Here is a 17,851-nt window from a genome sequence, read left to right on the forward strand (position 1 = left end):
AATGTAAAAAAGCGGAATAGGCGAGCTATTTCCTCATGTGATAAATTATACTTATAGTGCATTGAAGCCAGCATTAGAGACCTATAGTCTTTACATTCTGGATCCAGTAAATATGCTCTACACTCGGGCTTGATTACTATTTGCGGGAAAGCCGAAAGCACTCCACGTACATATCCTGTACTATACTTGTTGACATTGGCTGGACGAGTTACCTTCTGCCGAACCTCGCCGATTAAATGCCAATCTAATAGCACGAAAATTTTTCCTTTTTCTTTTTTCGTTTTTTTTTCTCTCTCTCTCCCGTTTGGTGTGTTTAGATTACATGTATGCCAATCTTCGCATATAAAAACCCAAGTAATCGTAGAATTATGCGTTCAAAGCTCGGTCAGCTGGGGTGATCCTTCCGCCGGAGGTGATGAGAACCTGGTCTGCACATAGACCTTCTGCATACCTTTGTCTCGTCTCTCAAACGCCGCGTACAATTCTGGCATGTTCTCCAATGGGACACGGTGGGTTACCATGTCCAATGGATTAATCTCCTGCCGCCGTATGAGTTCCAAGAGGTATTCCCAGTATTTCTGGACTGGTGCCTGGCCGTTGCCAATGAACCGGATACCAGTTTGCATGAGAGCACCAATGTTGAAGTGGTTCGTCTGTATGGCGATTAGTCAATAAGGGAGGGCAAAGCTACAGAATACGGTGGTTCTACTCACGTAGCCAGCATAGACACCGGTTACACCGATTCGTCCAAACGGCCGGACAGCAGTGATCATCTCATTCAAAATTTCCGAGGTGTCTGTCTCCATTCCCAGTAGCATTTCGAAGTAATGTGCCCATCCTTTAGCGTACTCTCCCGCGGCACATTCTAGAGCCACATCTGGCCCTCCAGATACCATCTTTTTCAGCTGGGAGGTGATTGATTCTCCCCTTGGTAGGTTGCTGAAATCTATTGTCTCAAGCTTTGGTATCTTGCTCTTGACAAAATCCAACCTCCATGCTCCCTCTCCTCCATCGATAAGGATGACACGAGTGGCCCCCTGGCTAAAGCTGTATTCCACAGCCATCTGGCCGATTGGGCCTCCGCCCCAAATGGCTACAACATCATTTTTCTTCACACCCGTATCAACAACGCAATGATACGCGGTTGCCAGGACATCTGAAAGGTAGAGGCCTTTCTCATCTGGAACGTCCGCTGGGAGCTGCAGTAGATTAATATCGCCGTAAGGCACGCGAACGTACTCTGCTTGGCCTCCCGCGAAGCCCCCAGTAAAATGGCTATAACCGAAAATTCCTAGGGTGACAAGGATAAGCTTCGACTGACTTGAGACTTTCGCATACAAGTAACGTACCTGCTGTCCGTTTACCATATAGCGCATTCGTAATGGAGTTCTCATTCGTCCGTTCACAAGCTGACGTCAGTTGCTCCTTACAATTTCTGCATTCTCCACAAGCAATTGGGAAAGCTGCAACAACGCGATCTCCAGCCTTAACCTTCTTCACAGTTGGTCCCACGCTTTCGACAACGCCACAGAATTCATGGCCGAGAACGTCGCCCTTCTCTAATTGGGGTATGACACCTAAACCAAGGGATGAGCCGGCACATTCATCAATAGCCGCTCGAGCGAATTCATACCATGGTATAGATGAAGGTCACTTCCACAAATTGTGCTACCAGTTACCTTGACTATCACATCGCCTTCATCCACAACTCTTGGTTTTGGCATTTCGACTGCTAACCTGTCAGGCTGGCCTTTTCTTGATTACGCTTCAATACGTACCGATTTGGACACTGTTCTTTCCCTGCCATGTCGTGGCCTTGATCTTCTCTCCCATTTCCTGCCCATAAGCTCCCTTATTATAGTTACTCACATCGGTTGTGACGGTGGCATTATCACTATGCCCAACCACCCTTTCCACGATATTTGCAGCTTGGGATACGGCCATTTTGTGCTATTGGAATAGTTAAAAGACCTCTCAGACTAACCTCCAGCTCTGATTGAGGACGGTGCTCGCATGGATTAAAAGGTGGCATTTCAAGAGTGGTTATTTGAGTACATCATCAGGACTGACATCACTATGAGTCGGCCTGGGGCAAAAGTCTCGGAACGCCCAACCATAGCCATAGCCATTTCCTATGGGGTAATAACGATACATTTCAACAATGGAACGAACTTACGGCAATCTTTGTTTTACATCAATTTTTTCAAGCGTGAGTTTCACACCGCGCGGTGGTGGGACCTACCCTGAAGTTGATGACGCCAACTGCAAACCCACTCGAGGGTGAGCGTTGGTCGGGGGGAAGCTGGGCTTACATGCATGATAACCATCCGATATCACAGAGCTAGTGATAGATCAGAAAAGCATTGCCAAAAAAACAAAATTTGACTATCCCTCTCCAATGCCCAAGAAACTGTGTCGGCCATGTGAGTGGAACAACTGGTCAATTCAGTGCGATCGACAAGACGAAAGGGGAAATCCGTCCAGTCGAGACCTAAATGGATGCATATCGGTATGTGTGTCTACCTGATAGACCATATCCTATCTGCCCATGCTTCGTGGCGATATCTATGTTGTTCTTCGGTCCCCGAGAAGGTCCTGTACGGTCAGATGAGGGGGCTCCTGTCCTTTTAAAAATGTCATTAACCCCTCACTGGCGCTTGGAATATCTCAAGCTTTTGCATACCATTTGAATCTGTTCGGCATACTGTATTGTTGAAGTGTCCATCATCGATTTCTCACTCTTCTTCTGAAATTTCCTCGCAGCCACGTGGTGCTCCAGTGTCAAATTCCACAATGAAACACCATCTCGATCGTATTCTCGACCATGTCCATACCCCAGAGAAACCCCTTCACCATCACCACCACCACCAGCAAACCCCAGTCATACAAGGTCAGTGAATTTCCGCTTGCACTCCCGTCATTCCCTAGAAGAGATGCCGGCCCAATTGCATCTCTCCTATACTATTCTACACTACAGCATCTCCAAAACTACGGTTTCTTTGACTTGATGTATGTAAGATCCTCATGCTTTTGTACCCAAGTATTTTCTTTCCTACCACGCGCGTTGCTCAAAGACACGGATGGCCATTTAAGACTTGTGTTTCTCTGATGTTAGTATGTAAAATTTGACTGGAAAACTCAGCATAAACTGGACCTGTTTGTGTTTCACATCAAGGCTAGGAGGCTCATCATAAATTATCTTTTCCCTTAGCAGTGCCACCCGTTGTTGCTCAACATCCGCCGCAGGGCGTCCCCACGCTGCCTGACTCGCATAATGTCTTCGCCCACTTCATCGTAAGAGAAACGCTTCCTCCTCACAAAAGGACGTGCTGTGCTTACGGACACTAGATCGGCAATGCGTATTACATGACGTCAGATCAGTGGGAGTCGGACATTGTAGAGGCGCAGAAAGCCCACATTGATGGGTTTGCATTGAGCGTTGCACCGCAAGACCATCACACCGATGGAGCCCTACAAAAAGCATATGACGCTGCTGAGAAGATTGGAAACTTTTCCCTATTCATTTCGTTTGACTACCTGTCAGGTGGACCCTGGCCGATAGATCAAGTTATTGCTATCGTCAATTCTTATAAGAATCGAAAGGCGCAGTTCTACTACAAGGGGAAGCCACTGGTATCGACATTTGAAGGTGTCGACAAAATGGGTGACTGGCCGGATATCAAGGCCGCTACGGGTTGTTTATTCATCCCCTGCTGGACGAGTAAGGGACCAACCGGTATACGCGGTGTTCTAAATGATATCGATGGTGCTTCTAGCTGGGATGCTTGGCCAGTTGGTGCAGAAGACATGAAGGTGGCAAACGATCTGGAGTGGATGAAAGCTCTTTCAGGGAAGCCATATATGATGCCCGTCGCTCCCTGGTTCTACACGAATCTCCCGCGGTGGAGAAAGAATTGGCTCTGGCGTGGAGATGATCTATGGCACTATCGTTGGAAACAGGTCATTGAATTGCAACCGCCTCTTGTCCAGGTATGGTCACCTTTCATGATTATCTGCAATTTCCGTAGGCTTATATTTACCAGATCTTGAGTTGGAATGACTATGGAGAGACGCATTACATCGGCCCAATCTACGAGGCTGGAGTGCCCGAAGGGGCTTCGCGATACATCACTAATCACCCTCATGATGCATGGCGAACTTTTCTGCCTCATTATATCGACGGGTACAGACGGAACATCGCGAACCACCACAGTAACCCAGCCAGCACTTCCCTCCATCAGAAGTACCCCATATCCTATGCAGACAAGTTTGTATACTGGTATCGATTGAACCCTGGGCAGTCGGGTAGCGCCGACGGTACAACCGGTAACAACCCCAGCATTGGTCAGCCAGAAATGAAGCCCCATGAACTCTCTCAGGACAAGGTGTTTGTTAGCGCATTCGTCACTGAGCCTAGCGAGGTCCATGTCCAAATTGGATCAGGTCCACATTCTGCACTTGATGCCGCACCTGGCGTCAATCATGGATCTTTCTCCTTCAAGGGGCAGACAGGGCCTGTCAGAATCTCTATCCTGCGACGTAACCGGGAGATTGTTACAACCACGGGCCCAGCAATTACTGAGGAATGTGCGGGTGGCAGTGTAGACTGGAATGCGTATGTTGGTTCGAGCAGTTAAGAGACGATAGAGTTGATTCAACCGCTGCAGGCTAAATAGTATACATACCATGTTCGCTTCTTGGCGTGGTTCTTTTCTTTTTTTTTCTTTTTTTTTTTTGAGTGTCGCTGTTTTATACTCTGCGCTTTGAGTTCCCCATCATCTCAAAACTTTTTCAATGTACGGAGTAAATGGATACGAGTCCTAGTTGTTATCTTTATACAAAGCATGCATCCAATTGCATCATTGAGCATGTGACGTAGAACTGCCGTCCTGGCGGATCGACGTGCCTGAGGTTTGGTTTGTTTGTGTTCCGGATCGTTTATCAGCTTCCCCGATAAGGCGTGACCGCAATTAGCTCAGCTGCTCTCCTCGTTCATCCTTCCTCAAAGCCCTCCCATACTCCTTGCTCCCTCCTTTCCCTTGGTACTGATCCTACTAAACCGCATTCCGACGCGATATCTAGCTTGTAAACTACGGAATCTCAACTCCTAGCCTTCGACATGACCAAAAGGAGCGTCCTTGATCTCCGTGATTCTGCCATGGCTTATCGCCTGTCGGCCCAGCTTCCTGAGCCCTCCCCAGCCACCATTGCGACCCCAGTGGCGAGGACTGACCCCGTCACCCCGGAAGATTACACGAAACCATACTGCGAATTTATGACAGCAAATCCCACGATCTTTCATGCAGTTGACGGTTTTACCAGGCAGCTCGAAAGCCAGGGATACAAGCGCCTTCCCGAGCGTGACACCTGGATCTCCAAGCTAGAGAAGGGTGGGAAGTACTACGTCACTCGAAATGGTAGTGCTTTCATCTCATTCTCAATTGGAAGAGATTATAAAAGTGGCAATGGAATGGCCATTGTTGCAGGTCATATTGATGCACTCACCGCCAAATTGAAGCCCGTGTCCAAGCTGCCCAACAAGGCTGGCTTTCGTCAACTCGGAGTCGCGCCCTACGCAGGTGCTCTGAGTGACACATGGTGGGATCGCGATCTCTCAATCGGTGGCCGTGTTTTGGTCCAAGACTCCAACACCGGGAGGGTTGAGTCCAAATTAGTCAAATTGGACTGGCCCATTGCTCGGATCCCAACCCTGGCACCACATTTCGGAGCTCCCTCGCAAGGTCCCTTCAACAAAGAGACTCAGATGGTGCCCATCATTGGCGTTGATAACTCCGATCTTTTCCAGCAGCAAGTCCTATCCAAGACGGACCAAGATAGCGGGATCAAGCCCGGTACGTTTGCAGCCACGCAACCAGAAAAGCTTGTCAAAGTCATATCCAAGGAACTTGGTATCAGAGACTACAACTCGATTATCAGCTGGGAGCTGGAGCTGTATGACAGTCAACCAGCACAAGTTGGTGGCCTGGACAAGGACCTGATTTTTGCCGGTCGCATTGACGATAAGCTCTGCTGTTATGCCGCCCAGGAAGCTCTGCTTGCCTCGCCCGACAGCACTTCAACTAGCTCTATCAAGATGGTCGGTATGTTTGACGACGAGGAAATTGGGAGCCTGCTTCGCCAGGGAGCGCGATCCAACTTCATGAGCAGCGTCATAGAACGTATTACGGAGGCCTTTTCGCCCAATTACGGTCCCAACGTGCTGTCTCAAACTGTGGCGAACAGCTTCTTCGTGTCTTCGGACGTCATCCATGCGGTCAACCCGAACTTCCTTAATGTCTACCTTGAGAACCATGCTCCCCGTCTGAACGTCGGCGTGGCCGTCTCGGCCGACTCTAACGGTCATATGACAACAGACAGTGTGAGCTACGGGTTCATCAAACGTGTTGCTGATCATTGTGGCTCGACCTTGCAGGTCTTCCAGATCCGTAATGACTCCCGTAGTGGCGGGACTATTGGACCTATGACCAGTTCTCGCATTGGCATGAGGGCCATTGATGTAGGGATCCCGCAGTTGAGTATGCACAGTATCCGTGCGACTACCGGTAGCTTGGATCCGGGATTAGGTGTGAAGCTGTTCAAGGGCTTTTTCGACTACTTCGAGGAGGTGGACAAGGAATTCGCAGATTTCTGATGCTCTCTTATGGAATATTTGGAAATGTTTCCATCGATAAGTATGCACTGGCGGGGATTCCGACGTTGGATCTGTAATGCCTATATCTATATATACATTCTATAGAACTGTTCAGTTTCCAATGCAATCATGTCTCAGGATACATGTATTTTCCTTTGTTTTACTCACCTCGAATACTTCTCCGTGCAGTTCATTGCACATCCAAGCCATGCTTTGTATGTTGCTCGGTAATCTATTAAGGAATGGGTAAACTTGAATATATACAAAAGGAACAAAATAGAGCAACACACGGCTAAGAATAGACTCGATAGAGTATAAAGAAGAGCAAGAGATATCAAGCCCCTTGCGACAAAAAGAGCGAATTGTAAAAGAAAAGAAAAGAAAAACAAAAGGCACAAACGCATGGGATATCTCTATTGAATGCCTCTTTCTCGCGTTAAGAAGAAATCTCACTCCTCACAAAAGCCCCATCAGGGTGAAATGGCTGACCCTGCTGCGGTCCGCACTCTTTCAGCAGCATCCTCCATACTCTTCGTTTCCTTCAGCACGAGCTTCTCCTTGCCGTGAATGTCCGCCTCGGGGACAAGTGTCAGGACCCTATCTGAATCGGCACAGTGGCTTCCAAATTCGAGATCATCCATTGCGGTGATGGTGGTTGAAACCGTTCCTGTTCCTGCACCACCGCCCCAGTATGTCGGGGGTCGTCCGTGCGAGAATCGTCTGTTGCCGTAGCTCCGGCTGTAGCTTCGGTTACGGCTGGATAGGGTCGATAGGAGATGGGGCACGATGCGGGATACAAGAGGCCGAAGTGTTGGGAGGCAGGCGCAGATAATCCCTACGTTGCATTCGATGGCGGACCAGGAGGCGGCGCCGACGTTGTCAACTAGTATTTTTGTTAGGATCTATGGTCTCCTCGGCTTCTGGTCAGTGGCTTGATGGGGAGACGTACAGGTTGGATCTGTGGAATCGGAGATCTTTTTGAGGGCGACCAGACGACAGATGCTGGTGATGCATACGCTAGGACAGCTGTTAGATATTGCCGCTTAGGTACCGATGATGGAAGACAGGTGGGCTTACAATCCGCCCAGTGCGAAAACTGTGATCAACGCGATCTTCTGTCTCTTGGGAAGATCTAGTTTCGACAGAGCCGGGATAGGAATGATCAGAATAACAAGATCGGTGGTGATATGCATCGAGGCATTTGAAAACCACAGCCCTTTTTCATCCAAGCAGTACCCTTCAAGTGTCTTGTCCCAGAATTTCGCCACAGGGATACAATTGAGAAAGCCACTCAGAACTGCCCAGGACCCGTAGATGCCGAGTATACCTAACATGACCCAGGTGATGAGGCGCATGCGTCTAGTAGGGAAGACGCGGAAGTATTGCAGAAGTATCGAAGCTTTGGCGCATAGAAGGGCGGCATTGTAGAATGGGATGGTAATCCAGAACGCCTGGGGAGATGTGAGTCATGTCAGTCTTGATCTGCTGCAGCTGTTGAAAGCTGTAACTATGTCTCTACTCACTTTCATCTGCTTAAGGAGAATGGGGGGTGGGATATCAGCGCCATGCATACCCATTCCGTTCAATGCTTCTATGATATAAAAGGCCATGAAGACGTAGGAGAATGCCTCGGATGGCACGTTAGCGCTGGGAAATTCTTATGTGGGTGTCAACCAGACCATAGTGATAGCTTACCAGAGCGATCATGACCATGTAATCGTTCGACTCCATGCGCTTCATTATGCCGGCACGCGTGTAAACTCGGGCAAAAACGAAAATGGTTGCTAAGCTGGTGAATGCAATGCTGATTGCCATTCCACTCTTGCCTCCACTAGAAAGGAAGGACTCATCGTCACCCCGCGGGTGCACGATGTGTTGAATGCTCGTACTCATTGTAGCAAAAAAATAACAGTATCTTTACAGCCTTGCCTCGGCAGTGGGGGAAATATTGAGAGAGAGAAAAGAATATAAAATAAAAGCCCCGTCACGATTAGAATCTCAATATATATCTCGAAGGGTAGCAGTTCGTGTGACAACCGAAGTCAGTCAACCATAACACAGGCCGCAATGGCCCTCATGTACGCCGTAGTACTCGGTGGCACATCTACGAGGCGCAAAGCCCATGGGCAGCTAGCTGAGGAATGGACTGAAATATAAACGTCACCCGAGACCCAGATAAAGCACCTTAGACGTGGAGATTCTCCTTGTCTCATTTGCTTCTCCAGGTTTGCGGGTCTAACGCTAAGGCAGTGACAGGGACTAGGGCTAAAGTCTCATGAGGACAAAGGGGAGAAGATAGGAAAGTAAGGGAGAGGTCGAATAAGCTAACCATAGGAGGAAGCTACCGTAGTAGCCTTTGACGTTAGCACGTCGATAGGTAGAGTTCTCCATTTTCTTGTCCTTTCTTTCCTTTTTTTTTTCCTTTTACTTTTCGTGGCTTCAAGCCTTGATCTGGGTTGTGGAGCTAAGGAGGGCCCCTGCAACATAAGGATAGCGGCGAGTTCCAGCCCTTTGGACTCGACTCGATAATGGATTCAAAACGATCGACAGTGACAGTAGCAGCTAGTCCATGAAATAACCCGGTCCAGTCAGAAAGGATGTGGATGATGGATCAGCGACGTATCCAAACCTTCCAGAAACGTTCAACCCTGTGCATATGCAGTGGCAGTCATGATTTGCACAGAAAGAGGTACTTTGTACTCGATCTTAACCTACGCACCAACTTAAAAAAAAAAAAAAGGAAAAGGAAAAGTAGTCACAGTTGTATGCCTGACAGTTCTGTCGTGATGTATACAGCGAGCTCCGGTCTGAGGGTAGCACGATCGTGGCGACGAACAGGATTCATGCCCTAGGGGGCTGCATCCGGAACTGTCAGGGATAAATTCCCTCGGTGCACCCCCCAAGCAGATTGCAGTGTTTTATTTATTTTATTTTATCTTATTTTATTACTTTAGCCTTTTCTTTCCTAGTTGATTCTTCCAAGCTTCACACGCTCTAATTTACACAAGACCGTTCCTGACATCACTGTTCCTCTCGCCCTGGAAAGGAGTATCCAGTTAGGGCAAGGCTATACTTGGTAGGGTCTTTGAGCAAGGGATGCATGTATACACTTTCTTTATAACCTCTGGACCCAGGAGAGCTCAGCGGCTCTTATTATGCTTTCATCTTTTTAAGAAGTCCCGGTGAAAAATGCACGTCCTAAAGGAACTCGACCGGGCCAGTTCGGGAAAATACGATAAGTCAAATTCCCTTTCATGGTCTTTGAAAGGGAACGGGGTTCCGCGAGTGACATAGCCACTTTGAATTAACGCACATGCAGGAGAGGGTGAAAAGTACCGTACAGCTGGATCTTAACTTCCATATGCAGAAGCACGGATAGTCAGAATTAGTCGCCATGCGATTATCGTGTGTTGGTACGATGGAACGGTGGTGGCCCGTGAGTGTGGAGTGTGCGTCAATGGAGTTGATACCTCACAAAGTTTCCCCACACCACAATACTAAAACGAAGGGTTTTCACAATAATATCGTTTCATAATGCGATTTATTCGCAATTATCGACTGTAGAGTTTGGGGCCATTCGTCTCTCACTTTTATGGGCTTAGTTGTATACTATCGTCCTTGGAAAATCGGATTGCAGCTTTGGGCACAACAGTTCAAGTCCGAAAATGATAGCGTCAACTCTACTGGGCTAAGAGACCCCTATAATTGGAATCTTCTAACGAGACCATTCGTCTCCTTCAGGTAAGCGTTGGGCTCATTGAACTTAATGCTGAGGTGCGTTGAGTCTACCGATCTAGATTTGCTTTATTAGAACCTCATCGTGGTTTTACTCGTGGCGCCGAGAATAATGGACTCCTGGTATGCTTAAGCTTGCACTAAAGATTTTGACAGTTATCATTGAAGTAAAAACCAGTGACAGCCATTAATTCGGAGCTATCGATAGCCGGTATACTATTACCTCTCATTATTCCATCTCCAGTAGCACATGTGAGATGTTTGCCCTAATGGATATGGGTTGGCTCGATACTACCGACAGGGTAGGGCACCCCAAAAAAAGACTGAAAAAGCTACGAAATCCCATTTAGATGGCTAGTATATCCTGGTAATATGGAATATAAAAGAATAGGGCAATGCAGTGGAGTTAATATATCACATAGCTCCATCTGCAGAGTCTGTGCGAGACTGCAAGAGGCACCCAACCAGGTTCCTGGTCTGGCTATTTATATATTCACCGGTCAATTGCAGCTAGATATTATAATTATTTGTTTTGTTTTGTTCTTTTCTTTTCCCCTCCTTTATTATGATTATCGAATCATTAATATAGATCAAACCAAGCAATTCTTAGCTAGGTCGTTGAAGAATCTGCACGTTGACATAATTGTACTATTCTTTCTCTTTCTGTTTCGCGTCTCTGATTAGGTTCCCCAGACCTCCAATCCGGTAGCGTTGGCCATGAGCATCATAGCACCCACCACCCATTTATGTCGAAATCCAACCCTTCAGGAGACTCATTTAGCTTTGATGCCGTCGAGATTGCATCTGACCATCCTCCTTGTTCTTTTTGGGATACTATTTCTGCTGTGCTACGTAAAGTACTACCGTACCTTCGTAAACCATGCATGACCGATGGCACTAGTAGCGCAGCGACATGGATGTATATTCATGTACGACTAAGTATGCAGGATGCAGTACTACTTGTGGCCTGACCTTGGAGACCTTGCTATCGGTTGGTCCCTAGTAATTTCTTTTCTTGTCCTCCTCTTCCCTCCGCTTTTTCTTGACCATTAGGCAGTAACCCATCCAAAAGTTGGAACATAAAAATATCCATGAGCTACGCAAATATATGTTGCAAAAAGGATTTATGTGTGCCTAGGTGGCACAGCTTGCTATACGATATGTCCTGCCTACCGTCAGTAGTCGAAAGACTGAGTGATATTTCTGCCGTTCGGTTCCTGGTCACATCCCGGTATCCTACCGTAGGCTTTCTACATGTACGCCCGCATGAAAGCATAGTGCGTGGACTTTATTGATTACTTATCCCGCAGGACTATAGATCTGTATCGCCAGAACCTTTTGATTGCTGTTGATTGACTTTGGACCATCCAGCATCCGGATTGCAGGTATATATTATATATATATACTACTGATGCAGAACAGATCGGCCAAGTAGAGCATTTCTTTGCTGGCTTGATATGATGTAGGTCCCGTTTCGTCCTGAAATTGTACCAATAACAAGGCGAGCGATTATATCCATGACTCCGTCAATTGGATATACTGTATGGCATGATACCGACTCTAGGTACTTGGTGGGCCAAGCCTTCGATTCTCGATGGGTAGGGGAAGCTCAACCCACGAGAACGTGGTCGATTGCGTCCCAAGAGAAAATAAGAGGAGGTGGGGAAGAAAAGCAGGAAGAGAAGGAAAAAAAAAATTACTTTGCCCCGTCGGCTGGACTCGCTAGGTCCTGCCTAGCTTTTCCTTTTTTAATTTTTTTTGAGAATATTTTTTCCGAATGCAGATCGAGGCATTATCTAGATTGTTTGTTACTGGCACGCGCTATAGCGAAGGTTACATATAGTCGACGCCAATTACGAGGATCAACGCGCCCCCTCCATGGTCGAACAACAGCCCACCGGTGACCATAGTACGTTAGTGTTTGCCATTTCATGTACATAGTTATATTCTGAGGTTGGATCTATAAGTAATTTTGAGTCCTGGGGATACACAATGGCAAGTGTATCTAAACCGGGGAGAGCCTCTTTTCTACCTGTCAATTTCTCTTATCACTGATTGATCACATGTTTAGACGAAGACTCATAGCTTTATTGACAGGGGGGGTTTTTTTTTTTTTGGATACCAGCCCAGCCATGGTTCAATCAATCCACCGAACGGTCCAGATCGAGTGTCGACCGGACTAAAGATCCCGGTCGTACTCTTTCTTTTGTTGACGGCCGATCACGTCCCATCAGGTCGAAGCTAATCCATATACCTGGTGATCTTAGGGCGAGCTTAACGGTTGTGCCGATAGAGGTTTAATCTGAGTTTAGCTCCTCAGAACTTGTACCGGGTCGAGTAGCAATATTATCCTGTTGTTGCTTTCATGCAATGGGCTTCTTTGTTGCGGACATCGTGAGTGGTGACCGCCCCCCGTGACATGTCAACTATGGTGGTATAGCGACGAATGATCCATGTCTCAAACTTGCATGATGCATTATTTCCGAAGGATTTTTTTTCTGCAGAGATTTGTACGAGTTCAATTTTCATCTTCAAACTATATTCCTTGAAAACTTTTCTTTGGTCTTTTTTCTGGGGATAGCGGATAAGCATGTACTTCGTAGTCCATCGACCTGTACGGAGTGCTCCGTACCAGGTACCATACATCAGAACCCACCTGACAAATGGTCCTATACTAGTGTGTATGTACGTACTCTGTACTCGGTACTGTTATCTACGTACTACGGAGTACTGGTACATACCTACTAGAACTACTACTGCTGTTAGGTATATACTGTACCGTATTTGGTGGATCCAATGGTGTTGGCTGCTGATAAGCCCACGCGCTAAGATAAGGATAGTGCACAGACCAGCTAAAATTCCAGCGAAATTAAATCAATCCAACCCACTTTGGCGGAAACGTTTGAGAACCAACTGATCACAACGTCCTACAGATCTCATTCGCACGTGCTATTCTCTCCGTCGCTGGAAGACTAGTATATCGGATCACCAAAAATGGCGGATACGACATCGCCGCCCAAGCCCGTCCATACCATCGTCCTCGATGCTGGCCCTATCCTGAAGAATACCCCGCCGTTATCCACCCTTCTCGCACAATGCGAGGAACTTCTTATCACTCCATCGGTGGTCAGTGAAATTCGCGATCCCGATGCCCGACTCAGAGTTGAGACTATGTATCTGCCATTCTTAAAACAGCGGACTCCGACCCCGAAGAGTGTTAGTGTATTGAGCGAATTCGCCAAGAAGACTGGCGATAGGGCCGTTCTGAGTAGAACTGATATTGAAGTTTTGGCGCTTGCATATGAAGTAGAGTGTGAAAGGAACGGTGGCGATTGGCGGCTGCGCAGCGTCCCGGGACAGAAACAGGTGAATGGCAGGCCACCCGTTAAGGAGGAGGCAAAAAAGCCCGAGACAGCAGATGAGTCTAGCCAGATCGAGGAGAAGACCGAAAGTCCCGAGGTTGATGCGGTTGCGGAAGGCCTGAAGGACACGGCTCTAGAGAAACCGGAAGAGAAGTCACAGGATGAAGCCGCTGCTGCGGAAGAAACCAAGCCAGCCGAACAATCAACCCATGAAGAGCCCCAGGAAGAGGACGACGAAGCCGCTGACTCGGATGGCGGAGAATGGATCACCCCTTCAAACCTGAAGAAGAAACAAGCCCGCGATGAGGGTATCTCTGCGTCGGCGACACCGGAGCCCAAGGTCATGCAAGTCGCGACGATGACGACCGATTTTGCCGTAAGCGCATCCCGTTTCCATGTATGTCACCTATACGTCGTGACTGACTATGATTTAGTGTCAAAACGTGTTACTCCAGATGAACCTGAACCTACTTTCGACGACAACCTTACAGAGAATTCGCCATCTAAAGTCCTTCATTAAACGCTGTCACGCTTGTTTCTTCACGACTAAGGACATGAACAAGCAATTCTGCCCACGGTGCGGAAAAGACACCCTTACTCGTGTCTCTTGCACCACCGATGCCAATGGGCAGTTCAAGATGCACCTGAAGAAAAACATGCAATGGAACAACCGAGGAAATGTATTCAGTATTCCCAAGCCCACCCACGGAAGCTCTAATGGAAAGTGGAAAGGAGGCGGAGGTAAAGGTGGCTGGGGAACCGAACTCATTCTCGCCGAAGACCAAAAAGAATATGTCAGAGCTACCGCCGAAGAAAGCCGACGACTTCGGAAGGAACGGGACCTTATGGATGAGGACTATCTCCCCGGAATTCTGACCGGAGAGCGAAGCAAGCATGGTGGTCGGGTCAAAGTTGGCGCTGGTAAGAATGTGAATTCAAGGAAGCGGTAATTATTCCACGCTGCACTTTTCGCATGGATATTGGATTGGAGTTCGGCAAAAACAAAAATTCTACGATTACTTGTCTTTTCCTCCGCTGCATGGGTTATGACGGTGGCCGATTCGTGACGGTTCATAGAGAGCATAGGGCATATATAAGGGTATAGATAAAAGTTGTCCTCTCTATACGAGAGGCTGGACTATTATGACCGAGTATGAGCATTACTTTTGTGGAATCCCTCATGCAAGTGGTAGGCATTAAAGAGGCCCCCCGAAAACGTCTCATTTAGATGTCCGCACGTAACACCATTCGCCAAAAGAACATGATTTCCAAACAGCACCTATAAAACAACCAGGTTTATCTCATGATTTCGCACTCTACAGCTCAGAGGTTTGCAAATCTGACAAGAGAAGTTAGCCGTTGATCTAAGTTGAACCTCGGAAGCGAGCGTTTTCATACCCTTCTGCTGGGTCAGGAGGAGACCAAATCTCCTCTTCAAGGTCACACGGTGGCGAGAGTACTTGTCATCGGGCGAGAAGCTTTCCCATTGTTAACCACAGTATCCTCGATATCGATCGAATGAACCCTTACCGAGCAGGATGAGCGCTCTTGGTGACCTTTCCCTCAGGGGTAACTTTCTTGAGGGTATAAACCCGCTTTCCCTCGGCGTCCAGAGTGTACTATTAAAGATCGTATTAGTTTCTGCTAGACGTGCCCGAACTCCAATGATCATGTTTTGCAGGGTGGTGTAGGGGCGTTGCTTTTGTGGGAACGTACCATAAGATGCATCCTAGTGAAACAGTGGTCAGCGATGTTCATACTAATCGGATTTTGTAAAAATTTAACTTACTTGAATAGAGTTGTTTGGTCGGTTACTGGTGAGGAAGTATAGGTTCTGGAAAGGATTTCACTGTCCGTTAAGTCTCCCGCAATCACCAAAACCCATTTTTTTTTTTTGCCAGACATAATGCGCACGGGCCACTGGATGTGCTTAGTCACCCTGGCCTTTATTAGGCGGCTCCCAATCACAGTCTCAGCGGAATTTTTTCTTTTCTCTTTTGTAAACCACCAGTTTTGACGTTAGGGCAAAAACAAGAGATCTGGGATGATGATGAGCATCCATCGTGACGTCGCAATATGACGATGTTTGGATATCTCTTACTACTTATCAATTGTATTTAGTTTTTCACAGCTCTTGGTAACAACCTGTCCGTGACCGCGTCCGTCACATCCAGAAAAAAGGCTTTTTCTGGTAAGCAAATGCAACTTCAGTCGGAAGCAAGACTTGCAGTTGATCTCCGGTGATGACACCAATATACCTAAACCTAGGCAATGGCACCTTGATTTCTTCGCTGTTGTCGATGAAGTGGTTTAATTGACTACAACGGTATCTGAGGAGAACAACCAACGTCAAATCTTTTGCATCGTCTCGTAAAGAAGAGTTCCATGCTGACTCTTCCCTTATGTAGTATACTATCAATACAATTTTTTTTTTTTTTTTTTTTTTTTTTTTTGCTTTTATTAGTTATGACTCAATCCAATCCAATGCCCAGTCCTGCCCCCGAGGCTGCAGCTGCCGCTGTGAAGTCCGAGTCCACAAACATGAATGCCCCCCAATGTCGTCCTGGCCGGTTCTCTAGGCCCAACTACAGAGAAATTCATCGTTTCCCTCTTCCCCTCAGTGTGCATCCTCTTCCTCCTTTAATACCACATAACCCTCTGTCCATCGTCAGCGTGCTGCTCTCGTATCTGACATACTTGATTGCTCCCCCGCACCATGAAGTCTACTCGGCCTACTTTGATTCCGAGACATCATCCGTCCATGTTACAGATGCAAAAGCCATCCGAGCATTGTGGGAGATGGGCTTCTTCGGTAAAGGAAGTCTGAGTCGAAGTGAGCCTAGCTGGTTGGAACGGGAGAAGAAGAGGAGAGGATTACTCGGTGGCGTTACCAGTGAAGAGGTTACACGTCAGCGAAGAACCGAGCGTCGCGAGTTGAAATTAGAGAGGGCAAGGATGGAGAAACTAGCTATCGAACAGAGACTCATGGCGGAAGCTGCCGCGAGGGAAGCTGGCGACGCATCGATTGACCAGTCGGCTCTGCCACTATCCGCAGATGGTGTCACTAGTGGCATACTTCCTTCTACAGAGAAGTTTTCCCTGAGGAAAGCTAGGGAAGCCAAATTGTCTGAGTCACAACGTTCGGTAGCACAAACGGATGGAGCAGATGCACCCGACGCCCCTGATATCTCTCCCTCCAGTGGGGGCAAAACTGTACGGTTCTCTCCGGTCGTTCAAGCAAAGGAGTTTGTTTCCGATTCGACTGTCGTGTGTGGGCCCAATTCGGCTGTTGACGAGCATGGAATGGAGGATGAGCCTTTATTGAACAATGAAGAACACCTTCAACTATCTAACGAGGAGGCTTTCTTTCTGGTATACGGCCTTGGCGCTCTACAGATCGTCGATGCCAACCGAAATGCCGCTTTGTCCCCCCCTTCTCTACTGTCTCGGTTCTGTCAGCATTCTTACTTCCCTCCTCGTGATTTTTCAGCTAATTTAGAACCGGACGACCCTTTCATGATATCCTACATTGTGTATCACCACTTTCGGACCCTTGGATGGGTTGTGCGGTCCGGAGTGAAATTTGGAGTGGACTACCTCCTCTATAATCGCGGGCCTGTCTTCTCGCATGCAGAGTTTGCAGTTGTGGTCATACCATCATTTGAGCACCCTTACTGGTCCGAGACCGAGGAAAGGAAGGCTCATTGTACTAGGAGACAGGCGCGCAGCTGGTGGTGGCTCCATTGCGTTAACCGAGTGCAAGCCCAGGTGAAGAAGAGCCTGGTGGTCTGCTATGTGGAAGTCCCACCACCCATGTTCGGAGAAACCAATGTCTCCTCAGAGGATATCGGTGCTCTTCTTGCTCGTTATACAGTACGAGAGATGTTGATCAGGCGATGGGTCCCAAACCGGACTCGAGACTAGCGTGGTGTCCTCTTTTGTTTACATGTTTTTATACAACTTATCCATCTGAGAATGACCGATCTCCTCGTCCGAGCGGTAGCCGAAGGAACTCACCATTGGCCATGTAATTCTATGTAAATCAATTTACACTGATTTCCGCCATGTACATCAAAGTAAAACACCAATACAAAATTTATTG

The 17,851-nt window shown here is 47.6% G+C and overlaps 6 protein-coding genes across 6 annotated transcripts; 3 read left to right on the forward strand and 3 right to left on the reverse strand.

Moving 5' to 3' along the window:
• Positions 1-224: 224 nt before the first annotated feature.
• BDV38DRAFT_147470 (zinc-dependent alcohol dehydrogenase) lies at positions 225-2,354 on the reverse strand. The gene is made up of 5 exons (XM_032051565.1): positions 1,779-2,354; positions 1,634-1,729; positions 1,350-1,577; positions 714-1,291; positions 225-653 (listed from the first exon to the last, which is right to left on the reverse strand). The coding sequence occupies exons 1-5, from the start codon at positions 1,942-1,944 to the stop codon at positions 375-377; spliced, it is 1,347 nt and encodes a 448-aa protein (XP_031910923.1). The 5' UTR covers positions 1,945-2,354; the 3' UTR covers positions 225-374.
• A 439-nt stretch (positions 2,355-2,793) lies between these two features.
• BDV38DRAFT_273246 (glycosyl hydrolase family 71-domain-containing protein) lies at positions 2,794-6,652 on the forward strand (the record flags this gene model as incomplete). Its single annotated transcript, XM_032057645.1, has 6 exons — positions 2,794-2,890; positions 3,215-3,294; positions 3,349-3,990; positions 4,044-4,615; positions 4,975-4,990; positions 5,183-6,652. 6 exons carry the CDS (start codon positions 2,794-2,796, stop codon positions 6,650-6,652), a joined length of 2,877 nt encoding a protein of 958 aa, XP_031910924.1.
• Positions 6,653-6,921: 269 nt separating this feature from the next.
• Positions 6,922-8,865, reverse strand: BDV38DRAFT_147506 (uncharacterized protein). The gene is made up of 5 exons (XM_032051566.1): positions 8,348-8,865; positions 8,176-8,280; positions 7,730-8,103; positions 7,602-7,669; positions 6,922-7,535 (listed from the first exon to the last, which is right to left on the reverse strand). The coding sequence occupies exons 1-5, from the start codon at positions 8,543-8,545 to the stop codon at positions 7,123-7,125; spliced, it is 1,158 nt and encodes a 385-aa protein (XP_031910925.1). The 5' UTR covers positions 8,546-8,865; the 3' UTR covers positions 6,922-7,122.
• A 4,379-nt stretch (positions 8,866-13,244) lies between these two features.
• Positions 13,245-14,969, forward strand: BDV38DRAFT_147630 (rRNA-binding endoribonuclease). The gene is made up of 2 exons (XM_032051568.1): positions 13,245-14,125; positions 14,184-14,969. Exons 1-2 carry the CDS (start codon positions 13,382-13,384, stop codon positions 14,697-14,699), a joined length of 1,260 nt encoding a protein of 419 aa, XP_031910926.1. The 5' UTR covers positions 13,245-13,381; the 3' UTR covers positions 14,700-14,969.
• A 96-nt stretch (positions 14,970-15,065) lies between these two features.
• On the reverse strand, positions 15,066-15,654 carry BDV38DRAFT_285443 (H/ACA ribonucleoprotein complex subunit NOP10; the record flags this gene model as incomplete). Its single annotated transcript, XM_032060486.1, has 5 exons — positions 15,066-15,088; positions 15,148-15,227; positions 15,280-15,368; positions 15,466-15,478; positions 15,539-15,654. 5 exons carry the CDS (start codon positions 15,652-15,654, stop codon positions 15,066-15,068), a joined length of 321 nt encoding a protein of 106 aa, XP_031910927.1.
• Positions 15,655-16,183: 529 nt separating this feature from the next.
• Positions 16,184-17,811, forward strand: sen2 (tRNA splicing endonuclease subunit SEN2). Its single transcript, XM_032055270.1, has one exon. The coding sequence runs from the start codon at positions 16,216-16,218 to the stop codon at positions 17,671-17,673; it is 1,458 nt and encodes a 485-aa protein (XP_031910928.1). The 5' UTR covers positions 16,184-16,215; the 3' UTR covers positions 17,674-17,811.
• The last annotated feature ends 40 nt before the right edge of the window (positions 17,812-17,851 follow it).

Source organism: Aspergillus pseudotamarii, assembly GCF_009193445.1.
Source record: "Aspergillus pseudotamarii strain CBS 117625 unplaced genomic scaffold BDV38scaffold_49, whole genome shotgun sequence".
Lineage (NCBI taxonomy): Eukaryota > Fungi > Ascomycota > Eurotiomycetes > Eurotiales > Aspergillaceae > Aspergillus > Aspergillus pseudotamarii.

Coding starts and splice junctions, on each gene's coding strand:
- BDV38DRAFT_147630 (XM_032051568.1), top strand. CDS start 13,382: ATGGCGGATACGACATCGCCGCCCAAGCCCGTCCATACCATCGTCCTC. Junction 14,126..14,183: donor CGATGACGACCGATTTTGCC/GTAAGCGCATCC, acceptor ACTATGATTTAG/TGTCAAAACGTGTTACTCCA.
- sen2 (XM_032055270.1), top strand. CDS start 16,216: ATGACTCAATCCAATCCAATGCCCAGTCCTGCCCCCGAGGCTGCAGCT.
- BDV38DRAFT_147470 (XM_032051565.1), bottom strand. CDS start 1,944: ATGGCCGTATCCCAAGCTGCAAATATCGTGGAAAGGGTGGTTGGGCAT. Junction 1,730..1,778: donor AAAGAACAGTGTCCAAATCG/GTACGTATTGAA, acceptor ACAGGTTAGCAG/TCGAAATGCCAAAACCAAGA. Junction 1,578..1,633: donor TGACCTTCATCTATACCATG/GTATGAATTCGC, acceptor CCCTTGGTTTAG/GTGTCATACCCCAATTAGAG.
- BDV38DRAFT_147506 (XM_032051566.1), bottom strand. CDS start 8,545: ATGAGTACGAGCATTCAACACATCGTGCACCCGCGGGGTGACGATGAG. Junction 8,104..8,175: donor TTCTCCTTAAGCAGATGAAA/GTGAGTAGAGAC, acceptor ACATCTCCCCAG/GCGTTCTGGATTACCATCCC. Junction 7,670..7,729: donor GTTTTCGCACTGGGCGGATT/GTAAGCCCACCT, acceptor CAGCTGTCCTAG/CGTATGCATCACCAGCATCT.